Below are 22,500 nucleotides of genomic sequence, written 5' to 3' on the forward strand. Positions count from 1 at the left end.
AGATATAAAACTGTATTTTTTTGTGAAGAATCAACAACAAGTGGGACACAATCATGAAGTGGAACGACATTTATTGGATATTTCAAACTTTTTTAACAAATCAAAAACTGAAAAATTAGGCGTGCCCAAAATAGTGTGCGTTCAAAGCGGACAATATTTTAATTATGTCACTCTTGCAACTTCTCAGTTGTTTAAGTAATTTTTAAAAAAGGAAAACATAATGGGTTCATGCAGTGGTTAAACTCTACTTCCTTTTTCAAATCAATAGCCAAATCCTCTTCAGTAAAACTCATAGTTCCTCTGCCGTTTGGCTCAGATTATGTCAGATTATGTCAGATTATGTCAGACAGATTATGTCAGATTATGTGCTCCTGTTCTTTGTTGGGTCACAGATTTTCATATTCACATATTCACTGTCCGTAGCTTAGACCCTACATTACAACATGTAAGAGTGTTGTGTTGCACCCACAATCGGTTGAGACACAACATGCTCTTGAATACAGGGTGGGTGTCTATCTATCTGCAATTTAGCTGGTTCAACATTGACATTTAAATTGAATTGACATTTTTACTTCTAATTATTACCACAAAGATGGCCGGCGGTCCAACCTCTGAATAAATCGTTAAGTCTGGTGAATTCAAATGTAACGCAATATTTTCCCCTGACAAAAGTGTTTTCCTCTGAAATGCAGGAGGTGGCAACCCTGCTGCAAGGAAGTGGGAGGCTTATGCTACCATGTTGCATTAGCCTTGTGAGGTTCATTCCTGGGCCAGGCTTCTTCTGTTAAATTACTTTGAAGGGAGCACTGGCAAAAAGGAATTTTCACCAATCCATAATTGTGTTTACTCCACTCTCCCCAGCATGCACCATACATAAGGCCCTGAACAAACTTTTACAGATGCACCATTGAGAGCATCCTGTCAGGCTGTATCACGGCCTGGTACGGCAACCGCACTGTCCGCAACTGCAGGGCTTTTAAGAGAGTGGTGCGGTCAGCCCAACGCATCATCGTCACTCGCCGGCCTCCACTCAGTACCCTGCCCTGAACCTTAGTCACTGTTACTAGCCGGCTACCACCCGGTACTCTACTCTGCACCTTAGAGACTGTTGCCTTACGTACATAGAGTCATTGAACACTTGTCACTCTAATAATGTTTACGTACTGTTTTACCAACTTTAGATGTATATACTGTATTGTAGTCATGGCTCATCCTATATTTATTTATTTCACATTTATTTAACCAGGTAGGCAAGTTGAGAACAAGTTCTCATTTACAATTGCGGCCTGGCCAAGATAAAGCAAAGCAGTTCGACACAAACAACAACACAGAGTTACACATGGAGTAAAACAAACATACAGTCAATAATACAGTAGAAAAATAAGTCTATATACAATGTGAGGACATGAGGTGAGATAAAGGAGGTAAAGGCAAAATAAGGCCATGGTGACGAAGTAAATACAATATAGTAAGTAAAACACTGGAATGGTAGATTTGCAGTGGAAGAATGTGCAAGGTAGAGATAGAAATAATGGGGTGCAAAGGAGCAAAATAAATAAATAAATACAGTAGGGGAGAGGTAGTTGTTTGGGCTAAATTATAGATAGGCTATGTACATGTGCAGTAATCTGTGAGCTGCTCTGACAGCTGGTGCTTAAAGCTAGTGAGGGAGATAAGTGTTTCTAGTTTCAGAGATTTTTGGAGAGGTGGCCACAGGAAGAATTGGTTTTGGGGGTCAAATCAAATTTATTTATATAGCCCTTCGTACATCAGCTGATATCTCAAAGTGCTGTAGAGAAACCCAGCCTAAAACCCCAAACAGCAAGCAATGCAGGTGTTGAAGTACGTTGGCTAGGAAAAACTCTCTAGAAAGGCCAAATCCTAGGAAGAAACCTAGAGAGGAACCAGGCTATGAGGGGTGGCCAGTCCTCTTCTGGCTGTGCCGGGTGGAGATTATAACAAATTGTGGCCAAGATGTTCAAATGTTCATAGATGACCAGCATGGTCAGATAATAGGTCTGGGACAGGTAGCACGTCCGGTGAACAGGTCAGGATTCCATAGCCGCATGCAGAACAGTTGAAACTGGAGCAGCAGTACGACCAGGTGGACTGGGGACAGCAAGGAGTCATCATGCCAGGTAGTCCTGAGGCATGGTCCTAGGGCTCAGGTCCTCCGAGAGAGAGAAAGAAAGAGAGAAAGAGAGAATTAGAGAGAGCATACTTAAATTCACACAGGACACCGGATAAGACAGGAGAAGTGCTCCAGATATAACAAACTGACCCTAGCTCCCAACACATAAACTACTGCAGCATAAATACTGGAGGCTGAGACAGGGGGGGTCAGGAGACACTGTGGCCCCATCCGATGATACCCCCGGACAGGGCCAAACAGGAAGGATATAACCCCACCCACTTTGCCAAAGCACAGCCCCCACACCAGTAGAGGGATATCTTCAACCACCATCCTGAGACAAGGCCGAGTATAGCCCACAAAGATCTCCGCCACGGCACAACCCAAGGGGGGGCGCCAACCCAGACAGGTAGATCACATCAGTGACTCAACCCACTCAAGTGACTCCACCCCCTCCTAGGGACGGCATGAAAGAGCACCAGTAAGCCAGTGACTCAGCCCCTGTAATAGGGTTAGAGGCAGAGAATCCCAGTGGAAAGAGGGGAACCGGCCAGGCAGAGACAGCAAGGGCGGATCGTTGCTCCAGAGCCTTTCCGTTTACCTTCACACTCCTAGGCCAGACTACACTCAATCATATGACCCACTGAAGAGATGAGTCTTCAGTAAAGACTTAAAGGTTGAGACCGAGTTTGCGTCTCTCACATGGGTAGGCAGACCATTCCATAAAAATGGAGCTCTATAGAAGAAAGCCCTGCCTCCAGATGTTTGCTTAGAAATTCTAGGGACAATTAGGAGGTCTGGGTCTTGTGACCGTAGTGTGTAGGTATGTACGGCAGGACCAAATTGGAGAGATAGGTAGGGGCAAGCCCATGTACTGCTTTGTAGGTTAGCAGTAAAACCTTGAAATCAATTTGGATTTTTGCAATGTTACGTAGATGGAGAAAAGCTGCCCTTGAAACACTCTTGATATGTTCGTCAAAAGAGAGATCAGGGTCCAGAGTAACGCCGTGGTCCTTCACAGTTTTATTTGAGACGACTGTACAACCATTAATATTAATTGTCAGATTCAACAGAAGATATCTTTGTTTCTTGGGACCTAGAACAAGCATCTCTGTTTTGTCCGAGTTTAAAAGTATAAAGTTTGCAGCCATCCACTTCCTTATGTCTGAAACACAGGCTTCTAGCGAGGGCAATTTTGGGGCTTCACCATGTTTCATTAAAATGTACAGCTGTGTGTCATCTGCATAGCAGTGAAAGTTAACATTATGTTTTAGAATTACATCCCCAAGAGGTAAAATATATAGTGAAAACAATAGTGGTCCTAAAACGGAACCTTGAGGAACACCGAAATTGACAGTTTATATGTCAGAGGACAAACCATTCACAGAGACAAACTGATATATTTCCGACAGATAAGATCTAAACCAGGCCAGAACTTGTCCGTGTATACCAATTTGGGTTTCCAATCTCTCCAATCTCTTCTGGTGAACAGAGAGATATACCTGCTGGAGCGCGTGCTACATGTGGGTTCTGCTATGGTGACCAGCAAGCTGAGATAAGGGGGGACTTTACCTAGCAGGGTCTTGTAGATGACCTGGAGCCAGTGGGTTTGGTGACGAGTAGGAAGCGAGGGCCAGCCAACGAGAGTGTACAGGTCGCAGTGGTGGGTAGTGTTTGGGGCTTTGGTGACAAAACGGATGGCACTGTGATAGACTGCATCCAATTTATTGAGTAGGGTATTGGAGGCTATTTTGTAAATGACATCGCCGAAGTCGAGTGTAATATTTGTGTTGTGGAGAAATGACCAGGTAGGAGACGGGAGTACAGTTAGTTTTCATTTAGTCACAACCCCTCGTGCTCTACAGTTCGCGGCACCCCAGTGCGCATGTGCATTTCCTATTAGGTGTAGTAACGTAACACTGCCGTAATACATTACTGCTTAGCAACAGCATAGTGACTAATATAAACAGATGTAGATCCCAGACACTACATCGAGGATCGGCAGGATGGTCAGTTTTACAAGGGTATGTTTGGCAGCATGAGTGAAGGATGCTTTGTTGCGAAATAGGAAATCAATTCTAGATTTAACTTTGGATTGGAGATGTTTGATGCGAGTCTGGAAGGAGAGTTTACAGTCTAACCAAACACCTAGGTATTTGTAGTTCACATGTCCACATATTCTAAGTCAGAACCATCCAGAGTAGTGATGTTGGGCTGGAGGGCAGGTGCAGGCAGCGATCGGTTGAAGAGCATGCATTTAGTTTTACTTGCAATTGGAGTGCACGGAAGGAGAGTTGTATGGCATTGAAGCTCATCTGGAGGGTTTTTAACACAATGTCCAAAGAAGGGCTAGAAGTATACAGAATGGTGTCGTCTGCGTAGAGGTGGATCAGAGAGTCACCAGCAGCAAGAGTGACATCATTGATGTATACAGAGGAGAGAGTCGGCCCAAGAATTGAACATTGTGGCACCCCCATAGAGACTGCCAGAGGCCCGGACAACAGGCCCTCCGATTTGACACACTGAACTCTATCAGACAGTTCAGAGAGTTGGTGAACCAGGCGAGGCAATCATTTGAGAAACTAAGGCTATCGAGTCTGCCGATGAGGATGTGGTGATTGACAGAGTCGAAAGAGTTGGCCAGGTCAATGAATAAGGCTGCACAGTATTGTTTCTTATCGATGTTGGTTAATATATCGTTTTTGACCTTGAGCGTGGCTGAGGTGCACCCATGACCAGCTATGAAACCAGATTGCATAATCTGTTTGTTGACTTAGCTTTCGAAGACCTTAGAAAGGCAGGTTAGGATAGATATAGGTCTGTAGCAGTTTGGGTCAAGAGTGTCCCCCCCTTTGAAGAGGGGGATGACCGCAGCTGCTTTCCGATCTTTGGGAATCTCAGAGGACACGAAATAGAGGTGTATATATATAACTATATAACTACTGCTGTACACCTTGGTCTATTCATACTGTCCATACTGTCTATACACACCATTATATACATGTACAGTGTATTTAAATAGTTGACTCTGACATTGCATGTTCTGATATTTCTTCATTTCTTTCTTTACATGTTTTGGATTATGTGTATATTGTGTTGTATTGCTAGGTAGTATTACACTGTTGGAGCTAGAAACACACGCATATCACTGCACCTGCAATAATATCTGCTGGTAATCTCCTGGGTATTTCATCTGAATCTCTACCCAGCATGCACCACACTGTAGCTGGTAGTCTCCTGGGTCTGAATCTCTACCCAGCATGCACCATACTGTAGCTGGTAGACTCCTGGGTATTTCATCTGAATCTCTACCCAGCATGCAGTACACTGTAGCTGTTAGTCTCCTGGGTATTTCATCTGAATCTCTACCCAGCATGCACCACACTGTAGCTGGTAGTCTCCTGGGTATTTCATCTGAATCTCTACCCAGCATGCACCATACTGTAGCTGTTAGTCTCCTGGGTATTTAATCTGAATCTCTACCCAGCATGCACCACACTGTAGCTGGTAGTTCCCTTGTTTCTGAATCTCTACCCAGCATGCACCATACTGTAGCTGGTAGACTCCTGGGTATTTCATCTGAATCTCTACCCAGCATGCAACATACTGTAGCTGGTAGACTCCTGTGTATTTCATCTGAATCTCTACCCAGCATGCACCATACTGTAGCAGATAGTCTCCTGCGTATTTCATCTGAATCCATTCATTGTTACTGCATATTGTGAAAGACAGTATATACTGTTGAAACAACTGAGCAGGATTTCATTATGGATACATTTATTTTTATTTTTTTCATGGAAATATTTTATATAATTTTATGCCAGAACCTATTAGCAAAGGCATTTTAGTTCTAGCCCAGTGATCTGTCCTGGACTGTTTCTCCAACATCTGTTTCTAATTATTCTGGGTTCTGTTATCAGATATCCGTCTTTGGGAATTGCTTCACAGATTTGCATATAGTTGGTGATAGACTATTAATTGTTTTTTTATTTTTCCTGAGGAAGCAAAGAGAAGTAATGACAGCTCAAGGCTAATTAAAGCTACAATCCTTAGTTCAAACAATATTTATTTTTTTACCCTACCTCTGTTTTGGTAAAAAGATGAGGGATGGGCCTGAAATCTTTTTACCACTTTCAAATTCAAATCAAATCAACATTTATTTGTCACGTGAGCCGAATACAACAGTGAAATGCTTACTTCCAGGCTCTAACCAATCGTGCAAAAAAGGTATTAGGTGAACAATGGGTAAGTAAAGAAATAAAAACAACAGTAAAAAGACAGTGAAAAACAGTAGAGAGGCTATAAACAGTAGAGAGGCTATATACAGTAGTGAGGCTATATACAGTAGAGAGGCTATAAACAGTAGAGAGGCTATAAACAGTAGAGAGGCTATATACAGTAGTGAGGCTATATACAGTAGAGAGGCTATAAACAGTAGAGAGGCTATAAACAGTAGAGAGGCTATATACAGTAGAGAGGCTATAAACAGTAGGGAGGCTATATACAGTAGAGAGGCTATATACAGTAGAGAGACTATAAACAGTAGAGAGGCTATATACAGTTTAGAGGCTATATACAGTAGAGAGGCTATATACAGTAGAGAGGCTATATACAGTAGCGAGGCTATATACAGTAGCTATATACAGAGGCTATAAACAGTAGAGAGGCTAGTAGAGAGGCTATATACAGTAGCTATATACAGAGGCTATAAACAGTAGAGAGGCTATATACAGTAGCGAGACTATAAACAGTAGAGAGGCTATATACAGAGGCTATATACAGTAGCTATAAACAGTAGAGACTATAAACAGTACAGTAGCGAGACTATAAAAGTAGCGAGGCTATATACAGTAGCGAGGCTATATACAGTAGAGAGGCAGTAGAGAGGCGAGACTATATACAGTAGCGAGACTATATACAGTAGCGAGACTATATACATTAGAGATGCTATATACAGTAGCGAGGCTATAAACAGTAGAGAGGCTATATACAGTAGCGAGACTATAAAAGTAGCGAGGCTTTATACAGTAGCGAGACTATATACAGTAGCGAGACTATAAAAGTAGCGAGGCTATATACAGTAGCGAGGCTATATACAGTAGAGAGACTATATACAGTAGCGAGACTATATACAGTAGAGAGGCTATATACAGTAGCGAGGCTATAAACAGTAGAGAGGCTATATACAGTAGCGAGACTATAAACAGTAGCGAGACTATATACAGTAGCGAGGCTATAAACAGTAGCGAGACTATAAAAGTAGCAAGACTATATACAGTAGCGAGACTATATACAGTAGCGAGACTATAAAAGTAGCGAGGCTATAAACAGTAGCGAGGCTATATACAGTAGCGAGACTATAAACAGTAGCGAGACTATATACAGTAGCGAGGCTATAAACAGTAGCGAGACTATAAAAGTAGACTATATACAGTAGCGATAAAAGACTATAAAGTAGCGAGACTATAAACAGTAGGAGACTATATACAGTAGCGAGAGACTATATACAGTAGAGACTATATACAGTAGCGAGACTATAAAAGTAGCGAGGCTATATACAGTAGCGAGGCTATATACAGTAGCGAGACTATAAACAGTAGCGAGACTATATACAGTAGCGAGGCTATAAACAGTAGCGAGACTATATACAGTAGCGAGACTATAAAAGTAGCGAGGCTATATACAGTAGCGAGGCTATATACAGTAGCGAGACTATAAAAGTAGCGAGACTATATACAGTAGCGAGGCTATATACAGTAGTGAGGCTATATACAGTAGCGAGACTAATAATATAATGGTCCTTCTGTAGCTCAGTTGGTAGAGCATGACGCTTGTAACGCCAGGGTAGTGGGTTCGATTCCCGGGACCACCCATACGTAGAATGTATGCACACATGACTGTAAGTCGCTTTGGATAAAAGCGTCTGCTAAATGGCATATATAGCGAGGCTACATACAGACACCGGTTAGTCGGGCTGATTGTACATGTAGATATGGTTAAAGTGACTATGCATATATGATGAACAGAGAGTAGCAGTAGTGTAAAAGAGGGGTTGGCAGGTGGTGGATGGCGGGACACATTGCAGATAGCCCGGTTAGCCAATGTGCGGGAGCACTGGTTGGTAGCGCCAATTGAGGTAATATGTACATCTGTACATGAATGTATTGAATGAATGCATCTGTTACCTCAGTAAATCTTAAGTCTTATTACATACAGCCGGGAGGAACTATTGGATATAAGAGTAACGTCAAATTACCAACATTATGACCAGGAATATGACTTTCCCGAAGCGGATCCTCTCTTTGGTCCACCACCCAGGACAATGGATTGGATCCCAGCAGGCGACCCAAAACAATGGCACCACAGATGGGGCAGACGGAGCGGTCTTCGGTCAGGCTCCGTAGACGGGCACATCGCTCACCGCTCCAGAATATACTACTCACCAATGTCCAGTCTCTTGACAAGATTGTAACATTCTCTGTTTCACGGAAACATGGCTCACTCGGGATACGTTATCAGAGTCGGTACAGCCACCTGGTTTCTTCACGCATCGCGCTGACAGAAACAAACATCTCTCTGGTAAGAAGAAGGGCGGGGGTGTATACCTTTTGATTAACAAGTTGTGGTGTGATCATAACAACATACAGGAACTCAAGTCCTTTTGTTCATCTGACCTAGAATTCCTTACAATCAAATGCCGATCGCATTATCTACCAAGAGAATTCTCTTCGATTATAATCACAGCCGTCTATATACCCCCCCATGCAGACACATCGACGGCCCTGAAGAACTTCATTGGACTCTATGTAAACTGGAAACTACATATCCTGATGCTGCATTTATTGTCGCCTGGGAATTTAACAAGGCTAATCTGAAAACAAGGCTCCCTAAATTGTATCAGCATATCGAATGCGCGACCCGGGCTGGCAAAACCCTGGATCATTGTTACTCTAACTTCTGCGACGCATACAAAGCCCTCCCTCACCCTCCTTTCGGCAAATCTGACCAGAGGGTAGTGCGTACGGCCCAGTACATCACTGGGGCAAAGCTGCCTGCCATCCAGGACATCTAAACCAGGCAGGGTCAGAGGAAGGCCCTAAAAATGGTAAAAGACCCCAGCCACCCCAGTCATAGACTGTTCTCTCTACTACCGCATGGCAAGCGGTACCAGAGTGCCAAGTCTAGGACAAAAAGGCTTCTCAACAGGTTTTACCCCCAAGCCATATGACTCCTGAACAGGTAATCAAATGGCTACCCGGACTATTTGCATTGTGTGCCACCCCCAACCCCTCTTTTATGCTGCTGCTACCCTCTGTTTATCATATATGCATAGTCGCTTAAACTATATGTTCATGTACATACTACCTCATGCACATTGGCTAACCGACTGTTGATCAGATATGCATAGTCACGTTAACTATACAAATCAAATCACATTTTATTTGTCACAGACACATGGTTAGCAGATGTTAATGCGAGTGTAGCGAAATGCTTGTGCTTCTAGTTCCGACAATGCAGTGATAACCAACAAGTAATCTAGCTAACAATTCCAAAACTACTACCTTATAGACACAAGTGTAAGGGGATAAGAATATGTACATAAAGATATATGAATGAGTGATGGTACAGAGCGGCATAGGCAAGATACAGTAGAGGGTATTGAGTGCAGTATATACATATGAGATGAGTATGTAAACAAAGTGGCATATTTAAAGTGGCTAGTGATACATGTATTACATAAAGATGCAGTAGATGATATAGAGTACAGTATATACATGTACATATGAGATGAATAATGTAGGGTATGTAAACATTATATTAGGTAGCATTGTTTAAAGTGGCTAGTGATATATTTTACATCATTTCCCATCAATTCCCATTATTAAAGTGGCTGGAGTTGAGTCAGTGTGTTGGCAGCAGCCACTCAATGTTAGTGGTGGCTGTTTAACAGTCTGATGGCCTTCATTTTTGCTTGTAAGCAGGAATCAGGGGGATAGACTTGTGGTCAGATTTACCAAATGGAGGGCGAGGGAGAGCTTTGCACTCGTCTCTGTGTGTGGAGTACAGGTGATCTACAATTTGTTTCCCTCTGGTTGTACATTTAACATGTTGATAGAAATTTGGTAGAACTGATTTAAGTTTCCCTACATTGAAGTCTCCGGCCACAAGGAACGCCGCCTCTGGGTGAATGGTTTCCTGTTTGCTTATTTCCTTATACAGCTGACTGAGTGCTGTCTTTGTGCCAGCATCTGTCTGTGGTGGTAAATAAACAGCCACGGAAAGTATAGCTGAAAACTCTCCAGGCAAGTAGTGTGGTCTACAATTTATCACAATATACTTTACTTCAGGTGAGCAAAATCTAGAGACTTCCTTAGATTTCGTGCACCAGCTGTTGTTCATAGACAGAGCAATGGATGCAAAGACTGAACATCCATTTTAGTTTTGAAGCCATACCGTGTTTGTTTACTTACGTTTTTAACAAACACTGGAGGAAAACAAGTTTGGGTTCTGATGAGGTACGACAGTTGAACTAAGCTCATGAGGCATAAGTTATATTCTTCAAAAATCAATGGGTATATATAGTATCATTAATTTATAAGTCCAAAATGTATGTAGCAGCTGCAGAGTCTAGCTTTGATTAAGGTGGAAAACAAACGGCTGAGAAGAAATTGTCACACATGGTACCGGTCTGTCACCACCACCCAGCATACCACTGCTGGCTTGCTTCTGAAACTAAGCAGGGTTGGTCCTGGTCAGTCCCTGGATGGGAGACCAGATGCTGCTGGAAGTGGTGTTGGAGGGCCAGTAGGAGGCACTCTTTCCTCTGGTCTAAAAAATATCCCAATGCCTGAGGGCAGTGATTGGGGACACTGCCCTGTGTAGGGTGCCGTCTTTCGGGTGGGACGTTAAACAGGTGTCCTGACTCTCTGCGGTCATTAAATATCCCATGGCACTTATTGTAAGAGTAGGGGTGTTAACCCTGGTGTCCTGGCTAAATTCCCAATCTAACCATCAAGGTCACCTAATAATCCCCAGTTTACAATTGGCTCATTCATCCCCCTCCTATCCCCTGTAACTATTCCCCAGGTTGTTGCTGCAAATGAGAATGTGTTCTCAGTCAACTTACCTGGTCAAATAACAGATAAATAAATCAATACTGTCAAGCGCACATGCGATTTTGGGTATGCCAACTCGTGCCCACCACTGTGATAGAGGTGTTGGGAAAGACTATCTTCACTGAGCCCAAAGACCAACCATAGTGCAGAATGATCAGAGAAAAACTCACTGTGGTTTTATCACAAAATGCTTCCTGATTCCTTGAAAACAAACAAATGCATGGTGGGGGAGCGTGAGGCATCTGAACAGATGCAGAGAGAGCCTGGAGAGGGAGCTGGAAGGCGGCGAGGGACTTTTAGAGAGGAAGCTCTGTCAGTGCAAACAGAAGGTTGGGGAGTGGGAGGGAGAGTGAGAGAGAGAGTATAAGAGGAGGCTGAGGAGCAGAGGGAGGAGTGATGTTAATTGATGGTGCATCGGGACACAGGAACTTTCACACATTCCTTTTCATCTTCTTCCCTCTCTCTCCTCTCCTCTCTCTACTGCTACCTAGTCATCCCCTGTGTATCCATGTGTCCTAGAGGAGACCTAACTATCACTAGAGGGTGGTGGAGGTGCCGAGGGATGCTCCGTCAGTAATCTAAGATAGTTTGAGCTTTTTCTGTAATAATTTGAGAGAGAGAGAGAGAGAGAGAGAGAGAGAGAGAGAGAGAGAGAAAGAAAGAAAGAAAGAAAGAAAGAAAGAAAGAAAGAAAGAAAGAAAGAAAGAAAGAAAGAAAGAAAGAAAGAAAGAAAGAAAGAAAGAAAGAAAGAAAGAAAGAGAGAGAGAGAGAGAGAGAGAGAGAGAGAGAGAGAGAGAGAGAGAGAGAGAGAGAGAGAGAGAGATGTTTCCCATGCCAATAAAGCCCTGGAATTGAATTGAATTGAGAAAGAAAGGTTTTGTTTGTATCTGAGACCAACAATACAGGTATTAAAGGTCTCTGACCAGGTAGACCAAGGCTTTCTCAGGAAACCTTGGTCTGACTCAGGTAGCCTTGGTCTGACTCAGGTAGCCTTGGTCTATCTCAGGTATCCTTGGTCTGTCTCAGGTAGCCTTGGTCTGCCTCAGGTAGCCTTGGTCTGTCTCAGGTAGCCTTGGTCTATCTCAGGTAGCCTTTGTCTGTCTCAGGTAGCCTTGGTCTGTCTCAGGTAGCCTTGGTCTGTCTCAGATAGTCTTGGTCTGTCTCAGGTAGCCTGGTCTGTCTCAGGTAGCCTGGTCTGTCTCAGGTAGTCTGGTCTGTCTCAGGAAGCCTTGGTCTATCTCAGGTAGCCTTGGTCTGTCTCAGGTAGCCTTGGTCTGTCTCAGGTAGCCTGGTCTGTCTCAGGTAGCCTTGGTCTATCTCAGGTAGCCTTGGTCTGTCTCAGGTAGCATTGGTCTGTCTCGGGTAGCCTTGGTCTGTCTCAGGTAGCCTTGGTCTATCTCAGGCATTGTTGTAAATTGGGGAATAACCAATCCTGATGAGGCATGACCAGACTGTGAACTCTATAGCACTCTTCAACCTCAGTGAATGTGACTGTACATCAAATGTGGAAATTTCCACATGACATAATCAATTTGCCTACTCTTAATTATTGTCTAATACTGTATGTTGGCATGCATCCATTTTTTTTAACCAATTCTGATGGTTGTAAAAAGTGGAATTTTGACAACAATTACCATTATATCAACACACTCGTCACTCCTGTTTAACAACCCTAAATCTCGTTGGCACAGTAGGCATTACAGTAGGCCTTACAGTAGGCATTACAGTAGGCCTTACAGTAGGCATTACAGTAGGCCTTACAGTAGGCATTACAGTAGGCCTTACAGTAGGCATTACAGTAGGCCTTACAGTAGGCCTTACAGTAGGCCTTACAGTAGGCATTACAGTAGGCATTACAGTAGGCCTTACAGTAGGCATTACAGTAGGCATTACAGTAGGCATTACAGTAGGCATTACAGTAGGCCTTACAGTAGGCCTTACAGTAGGCATTACAGTAGGCATTACAGTAGGCATTACAGTAGGACTTACAGTAGACCTTACAGTAGGCATCGAGTCACTTGCTGATAATGTTGCATACAACGGATTAAAGGTCTCTGATTTTCATCGAACGCAATCAAAGTTAACATAAGCCTTAGATTCCTTCAGTTGCTCAACTTTTAAGGATGCCAAACTTAGACATTTCTTTACTCATGTGATTTTGTACTCCAAATGGATAACTTGAAATAACATGATGTAGGTAATTCAATAATAAATATAAAAAAATGTGTTTATTTATTAGCCTCGTGGTTATAAGTATGCCTCCTGTGAAAATCATTGTCAAAGTGCGAGAGATACTGTTGCATGTAGATCTAGATTATTTACGGATGGATTATATTGACATATCAAAATATTATTTCAACAACTTCAACCACTGACTCCCTGCATTTTTCTAGTATCAAGATGCCTGTTGATAACTCTTAACTGGTTATGACAGCACATGAGGTCTCCTAAATATCTGCCGACTTGGTGTGTCTCTTATGACTAAAGAGGTTTCATGCATAGGTTTTATTTGACCCGTGAGAGTAGGAGTAAAACGTCTCTATTGTTAATATTTACGATCCATTTTCTACTCTGAGACGGTTGGTGGATACGGGCCTGTTCCGCCTCAGGTATCCTAACCTGAAAACCATTCATTTTCTACTCTGAGACGGTTGGTGGATACGGGCCTGTTCCGCCTCAGGTATCCTGACCTGAAAACCATTCATTTTCTACTCTGAGACGGTTGATGGATACGGGCCTGTTCCGCCTCAGGTATCCTGACCTGAAAACCATCCATTTTCTACTCTGAGACGGTTGGTGGATACGGGCCTGTTCCGCCTCAGGTATCCTGACCTGAAAACCATCCATTTTCTACTCTGAGACGGTTGGTGGATACGGGCCTGTTCCGCCTCAGGTATCCTGACCAGAAAACACAACGTAGAAAAAGCAGTTGCTTTGCACCCACATTGTGTAAATACGTAACCCTAACCTTAACCGTAACTCTAACCTTAACGCTAACCCCAATTCTAACCTTAACGTTAACCGTAACTCTAACCTTAACCGTAACTCTAACCTTAACGCTAACCCCAATTCTAACCTTAACGTTAACCGTAACTCTAACCTTAATGCTAACCCCAATTCTAACCTTAACCTTAACGGTAACCCTAATGTTAATTCTAACCCTAACCTTAACCGTAACTCTAACCTTAACGCTAACCCTAATGTTAATTCTAACCCTAACCTTAACCGTAACTCTAACCTTAACGCTAACCCTAATGTTAATTCTAACCCTAACCTTAACCTTAACGCTAACCCTAACGTTAATCCCAATCCTAACACTATCCTTAACGCTATCCCTAATGTTAATTCTAACCCTAACCTTAACCATAACTCTAACCTTAACGCTAACCCTAATGTTAATTCTAACCCTAACCTTAACCGTAACTCTAACCTTAACGCTAACCCTAATGTTAATTCTAACCCTAACCTTAACCGTAACTCTAACCTTAACGCTAACCCTAACGTTAATCCCAATCCTAACACTATCCTTAACGCTATCCCTAATGTTAATTCTAACCCTAACCTTAACCATAACTCTAACCCTAACGTTAATCCCCTAAATCTGCCACAGGTTCATCAACCCTTGATTCCAGTAACTCTCATTATTAACCTTTGGAACGCTCTACTTTACACACGCCTATGACAGATTTGTACATAATATCAACATACTTGTTTGAATACTCCACTCATGCAGTCGCTGTGAGTTCCTCCCTTTGTGACTCTCTACCAGTTGTGTGCTGCCACAGAATCATTTGAGATAGCCCAGACATGAAGAACAAAGCACAAGCATTAACCACCATTTTAGAGAGTTAAAACCCTAAATATGAGCCCCTTCTAATGAACTTTAAACTGATTGAGAGAAAATACCACTTTAGGTATGTGTGAGGACTTTAATCATGAGGCAAGATTGGAAAACATGCCCTTCAGTGTTTCAGTCTTTTGAAGTCTGCTAGAGAAGATGATCTGAACAAGCCACAAAGAAGTATGAGTCAGAAATAGCACCCTTCCTTATCTAGTGGACTACTTTTGACCAGAGCCCTATGGCATTTGGGACACACATAGCTCTAGCCTGTTCTGTCTTCTGTCTGATATTTGGCACCATGGTAGTTCTTATAAATGTTTTAAAAATGTGTAATTAAATGAGGATCTCCTCATTTAAGCTGAGTGTGAAGCTCTAAATCCTCTACAACGTTAGCGCTTGAAATAATGAGCGCTTGAAATAATTTACGGGTACAGTAATCACAACCAGTTAGCAAACTAAAACATGTGCCGTAAAAGGGGGAGTTCGACGATTTCCAAATTAAATTGCTATAGTGTGTTAGACTTGATTTTGATCTACAGCATTTATTAACCCCAAACAAGATTTATTTGGTTTGTTGTACATTTCATGTAATTGACTTTTCCCCTATGTATTCTGTCCACAATGTAGACCCTGACATCGGTGTAAGCTACAGTATCATGTGTTTGAAATTGCGAAAGGAAGGGTATTTGTGTCAATTAAGCATTAAACACTCTGTATGCTCACGTCACGGTAATTACAACTCAGCTTCGAGGCCATCACCTGCTTTTAAATGATGATGCGAAATTAAAAACGCTGTACAACCAATGACAACAAACATATTTCACGTAAACGACATTAGGCTACCCCAACGTACCCCAGGGGAGTGGATGGACGACTTTAATTTCACGATTACGGATCTAGTGAGTAGTGCAGTCATATTTCCGAGAAAAGACAATGATGTGATTAGGATTCACTGGGTGCCCGGTGTTTGACGACAATGCCTTTTAATAATTATCAGGGCCCTTCTGATTGGCTCCAGGCAGGCTGCTCTCGCTCCATTCGGAAAGACGTATCTCACTGCTTTTCCTCTCATAAACCACTACCTGACTTCTACCCTTCAACTCCTCCTGTTCCCGTTCTCTTTTTTTCTGTTTCTACTAGTCTATTTATAGTTGTTTTTCTTGGAATCGCATCAATAAAGGCGAGGACTTTGTGGTACCTGCTTGTTTTTTTACACTTCCATGCTCTCCTCTGAAAATGGTTTGGTAATCAATAGGAATCTCGACATTTCTTCCCTGCGCAGTAGATGTCTGACACTATAAGGGATGAGAACGACCATATAAACATTTTAAAGGACTTCAAAGTGTTGATGAAAGGAAATGTTTTGCACATCGCTTTGTTACATTTTTAAAATGATGTCATGTGATGAAGTAGATCAACTTTCTCGAGACACTTTCAAGGACATTTCTCATATGTGGAGGAAATTATACACTATAAATGTTTCCGAAGGATTCCGCCCCATTCTTGACTGAACCTTCCTATTTAGATCACCCATTATTATATCATTAGTTTAAAATGGGTTTTGGGTTATTGCAGATAATATCATCATCAACTGTGTATTCCATTATAATAGCCTTCTCTGAAAAACAAAGAAACACTCATCAAGTGTTGAGAAAAGAGGGCACAAGAGACAGGGAGGAGATAAGAGACATTTGAAGGGGTAAAAAAATGCCATAAAAGCATATTTGAACAAGGAGACACATCTTACTAGCTCACATCTGTCTTGCATGTGACAACCATAAAATAGAATACAAAAGAAAATAATATAATTGCTTTTATTTTTCCCAGAGGGAAAAGTCAGTACATGCAGAAAGATTTTGTGCCATTGTGTTTCTGTTGAATTTTGTTGAGTACATTAATTCAAAAATGGTTCATTCTGATCCCATTAAACTCCTTGCTGGCTATGATTGACTAGTAACCTCAACAGCCACGGTGTATGCTTGTGGTCAGATGTCATCTTAACTTCCAAGCCAGTAGAACTGATGGACCCAACATCCTTTTCCTGGAAATAAATCTGTAAGACCCTGTGATATAATGGGGTGACAGGTAGCCTAGTGGTTAAGAGTGTTGGACTTGTAACCGAAAGGTAAAAATCTGTCGTTTTGTCCCTGAATTGAAAATAAGAACTTGTTCTTTATTTAACTTGGAAAGTCAGTTAAGGTAAAATAGTAAATAAAAAATTTACATTTACATTTAAGTCATTTAGCAGACGCTCTTATCCAGAGCGACTTACAAATTGGTGCATTCACCTTATTGGTGTATTCACCTTATTTATAAAAAATAAAGGGAATCCAGAAGAAGGAATATACTACTGCTTACCAATAATAATAATATAATATATGCCATTTAGCAGACGCTTTTATCCAAAGCGACTTACAGTCATGTGTGCATACATTCTACGTATGGGTGGTCCCGGGGATCGAACCCACTACCCTGGCGTTACAAGCGCCATGCTCTACGAACTGAGCTACAGAAGGACCAAATGGCCCCCTATTCCCTATACAGTGCGCTACTTTTGACCAGGGCCCATTGGGATAGAACTGTATTTGGACTCTTGCCGTATCATTAACTGTAATGAGATTTTCAGGCACCTGACACCAGTCTGTGTCTGGACGGGGTTCAATGTGATTGCCCATGTCTGAATATGAAATACTCTTATTTGGTGATTTGGCTCAAACAGTAGACCCTGAGACGAGGAGATCAGACAGCTACCCTATGGGTACATCCCAAATGGTACCCTATACCTTTGATAGGGCACTATTTTTGAGTGCACTGTATAGGGAATAGGGGGCCATTTGGGACGCAGGCCATTTTAACCTAGACGTACCCCCCCCCCCTTGAAACAGATGAAAGGGCTGACACAGTGTGTGATGAATATTAAGCTATAACATGCACTCGCTACAGCTTCACATTAAAATAACATATTATATTCCAATTACAGAGTAACTTAATCATGTATGTCTTCTTTTAGATTGTATTGATTGATTTGTCAGGGACCATGTACAATTAAAACAAGGAAAAAAAATCCTGACCTGGACTACTGTGGAAAATGCAAACACTGACCCAAGATCAGCGTCTAGGGGCAACACTTCACCCTACTCCACAGTGCACACCACACAATTAGTCACGGTTAATGTTCATGTTCAATCATGTTACCATCTCTCTACCCAAGTGTCAACATATAGTTCGTATAGTGTTATGCGTTTCTATATCTGTTTCTAATCATAGAAATAGAATTACAAGAAAGGGCGTAGCCCATCAGAACACAGCCGTTTGACCCTCATGAATACACTCAGTTATTTTTATGTCTGTGTTTTTACTTTTCTCTCAGGTGAAGTACGGGCGTTTTGCCTTTGTGTGGGATTCGGCGGTGCTGGAGTATATGGCCATCAACGACGAGGACTGCTCCTTCTACACTGTGGGGAGCAATGCACCAGATCGGGGCTACGGCTTCGCCATGCAGCACGGCAGTCCATACAGGGACATCTTCTCCCAGAGGTACAGAATTAAGCAGGGGCGCAACTTTGGTTTTAGAAGTGGGGGGGGACATCATATACAGCTCTGGAAAAAAAGAAGAGACCACTGCAAAATGATCAGTTTCTCTGGATTTACTATTTATAGGTATGTGTTTGGGTAAAATGAACATTTTTGTTTTATTCGATAAACTACTGACAACATTTCTCCCAAATTCCAAATAAAAATATTGTCATTTAGAGCATTTATTTGCAGAAAAGTGGTCAAAATAATAAAAAATATCCAGTGTTGTCAGACCTCGAATAATACAAAGAATATAAGTTCATATTCATTTTTAAACACAATACTAATGTTCAATATTTGGTGGAATAACTTTGTTTTTCAATCACAGCTTTCATGCGTCTTTACATGCTCCCCACCAGTCTTTCACACTGATGTTGGGTGACTTTATACCACTCCTGGTGCAAAAATTCAAACAGCTCGGCTTTGTTTGATGGCTTGTGACCATCCATATTCTTCTTGATCACATTCCAGAGGTTTTCAATGGGGTTCAGGTCTGGAGATTGGGCTGGACATGACAGGGCCTTGATTTGGTGGTCCTCCATCCACACATTGATTGACCTGGCTGTGTGGCATGGAGCATTGTCCTGCTGGAAAAAAACAATCCTCAGAGTTGGGGAACATTGTCAGAGCGGAAGGAAGCAAGTTTTCTTCCAGGACAACCTTGTACGTGGCTTGATTCATGCGTCCTTAACAAAGACAAATCTGCCCGATTCCTGCCTTGCAGAGGCACCACCAGATCATCAGCAATCCTCCAACCAAATTTCACAGTCAGTAGTTTCTGGAATAAAATAAAAATGTTAATTTTAACAAAACACATACCTGTAAATAGTAAAACCAGAGACACTGATAATTTTGTAGTGGTCTACAGAGATGTATATATATATATAGATATATATTTAATTTTTATCCAGACGGATAAACACTCCAAACAGCCTACCCGCCCGCTCGGAGGCGTCCCCATAGTCCTAAATCACACTGTTGCCGGCTTTTGTATCACATTAAAATGTTAAAACTGGAGGGGGACAAAAATACAATTACAGAATGTGGGGGGGGGGCATGCCCCCCTCCGCTCCCAGTTAAAGTTACGCCCCGGGTATAAAGCATTATAAAGAGTAATAAGTCAAGTCAAGTGCTACCGTACTGTTCTGTGATAAGTCTGCAAGAACCATGCAATACAAGGTGCATACATGCATAAATACACACACACACACATTATTCTATCCTTATGGGGACCTAAAATACATTTTTATTCAAAATCCTATTTTCTCTAACCCCTAACCTTAACCCTTACCATAACCCTAACCTTAACCCTAACTCTAACCTTTACCTGTAACTTTAAACTCTAAAACCTAAGCACTATCCCCTTTCCCTAATTCTAACCCTAACCCTAATTGTATCTCTAACCCTAAACCAATAGCCATTTTAGCATAGAAATCTTGGTGGGGCAAAAAAATATAATAATTGTGGGATGCATGCCAGCAAAGCCATTACACAAAACAATACATTAGTTGCACTTTAATGGTGACAAATGATACCCACAACTGTTCTGGCATATATAAAGCTGTTCCTGTAAGAACTGATGCTGGAGTAGAGAGGCAGGTACGGAGATTGAACATTTAATATTGCCACAGACATGGAACAGCGTCAGAAACGGGTAGCACAATGACATACAACAATTAATGCAAAAGTGGGGAACAGAGCTGGGGAACAGACAGTTATAGGGAAGGTAACATCACAAGTGTTTGAGTCCAGATGAGTCCAATGAATTGCGGATGCGCGTGATGAGGGAAGCAAATCAAATCAAATTTTATTTGTCACATACACATGGTTAGCAGATGTTAGTGCGAGTGTAGCAAAATGCTTGTGCTTCTAGTTCCGACAATACAGTAATAACCAACAAGTAATCTAGCTAACAATTCCAAAACTACTACCTTATCGACACAAGTGTAAGAGGATAAATAATATGTACATAACGATATATGAATGAGTGATGGTACAGAGCAGCATAGGCAAGATACAGTAAATGGTATTGAGTGCAGTATATACATATGAGATGAGTATGTAAACAAAGTGGCATAGTAAAAGTGGCTAGTGATACATGTATTACATAAGGATGCAGTAGATGATATAGAGTACAGTATATACATGTACATATGAGATGAATAATGTAGGGTATGTAAACATTATATTAGGTAGCATTGTTTAAAGTGGCTAGTGATATATTTTACATCATTTCCCATCAATTCCCATTATTAAAGTGGCTGGAGTTGAGTCAGTGTGTTGGCAGCAGCCACTCAATGTTAGTGGTGGCTGTTTAACTGTCTGATGGCCTTGAGATAGAAGCTGTTTTTCAGTCTCTCGGTCCCAGCTTTGATGCACCTGTACTGACCTCGCCTTCTGGATGATAGCGGGTTGAACAGGCAGTGGCTCGGGTGGTTGATGTCCTTGATGATCTTTATGGCCTTCCTGTGACATCGGGTGGTGTAGGTGTCCTGGAGGGCAGGTAGTTTGCCCCCGGTGATGCGTTGTGCAGACCTCACTACCCTCTGGAGAGCCTTACGGTTGTGGGCGGAGCGGTTGCCGTACCAGGTGGTGATACGGCCTGACAGGATGCTCTCGAGTGTGCATCTGTAGAAGTTTATGAGTGCTTTTGGTGACAAGCCGAATTTCTTCAGCCTCCTGAGGTTGAAGAGGCGCTGCTGCGCCTTCTTCACGATGCTGTCTGTGTGGGTGGACCAATTCAGTTTGTCTGTGATGTGTACGCTGAGGAACTTAAAACTTACTACCCTCTCCACTACTGTTCCATCGATGTGGATAGGGGGGTGTTCCCTCTGCTGTTTCCTGAAGTCCACAATCATCTCCTTGACGTTGAGTGTGAGGTTATTTTCCTGACACCACACTCCGAGGGCCCTCACCTCCTCCCTGTAGGCCGTCTCGTCGTTGTTGGTAATCAAGCCTACCACTGTTGTGTCGTCCGCAAACTTGATGATTGAGTTGGATGCGTGCGTGGCCACGCAGTCGTGGGTGAGCAGGGAGTACAGGAGAGGGCTCAAAACGCACCCTTGTGGGGCCCCAGTGTTGAGGATCAGCGGGGAGGAGATGTTGTTGCCTACCCTCACCACCTGGGGGCGGCCCGTCAGAAAGTCCAGTACCCAGTTGCACAGGGCGGGGTCGAGACCCAGGGTCTCGAGCTTGATGACGAGCTTGGAGGGCACTATGGTGTTAAATGCCGAGCTGTAGTCGATGAACAGCATTCTCACATAGGTATTCCTCTTGTCCAGATGGGTTAGAGCAGTGTGCAGTGTGGTTGAGATTGCATCGTCTGTGGACCTATTTGGGCGGTAAGCAAATTGGTGTGGCTCTAGGGTGTCAGGTAGGGTGGAGGTGATATGGACCTTGACTAGTCTCTCAAAGCACTTCATGATGACGGAAGTGAGTGCTACGGGGCGGTAGTCATTTAGCTCAGTTACAGTTACAATGGGAACGACATCTCAACGATTAAAACATTCCCAAACCAGAAACCGTGGATTGATGGCAGCATTCGCGTGAAACTGAAAACGCGAACCACTGCTTTTAATCAGGGCAAGGTGACTGGAAACATGACCGAATACAAACAGTGTAACTATTCCCTCCGCAAGGCAATCAAACAAGCTAAGCGTCAGTATAGAGAAAGTAGAATCTCAATTCAACGGCTCAGACACAAGAGGTATGTGGCAGGGTCTACAGTCAGGTGTGCGTAATGCTGGGTAGCCTGGCGCCCGGGAGAGAGAGTGGGGGCAGGCGTGACAGTCCCGACAGCAGAGTCCCAACACCTTACCACTGTTACACCTGGCTAT

The 22,500-nt window shown here is 42.6% G+C and overlaps 1 protein-coding gene across 4 annotated transcripts in view; it reads left to right on the plus strand.

The window, feature by feature from the left end:
* Positions 1–22,500, plus strand: part of LOC124034644 (glutamate receptor ionotropic, delta-2) — a 671,933-nt gene that overhangs the window by 614,417 nt on the left and 35,016 nt on the right. For all 4 annotated transcript variants that reach the window (XR_006838605.1, XR_006838606.1, XR_006838607.1 and 1 more), the window contains exon 14: positions 18,459–18,625. Coding sequence is in view for 1 of the 4 variants with exons in the window: in XM_046348089.1 (XP_046204045.1) it covers positions 18,459–18,625 (167 nt within the window). In the remaining 3 variants the exon portion in view is untranslated. The remainder of the gene's footprint in view (positions 1–18,458; positions 18,626–22,500) is intronic.

Source organism: Oncorhynchus gorbuscha, linkage group LG04 (assembly GCF_021184085.1).
Source record: "Oncorhynchus gorbuscha isolate QuinsamMale2020 ecotype Even-year linkage group LG04, OgorEven_v1.0, whole genome shotgun sequence".
Classification (NCBI taxonomy): domain Eukaryota; kingdom Metazoa; phylum Chordata; class Actinopteri; order Salmoniformes; family Salmonidae; genus Oncorhynchus; species Oncorhynchus gorbuscha.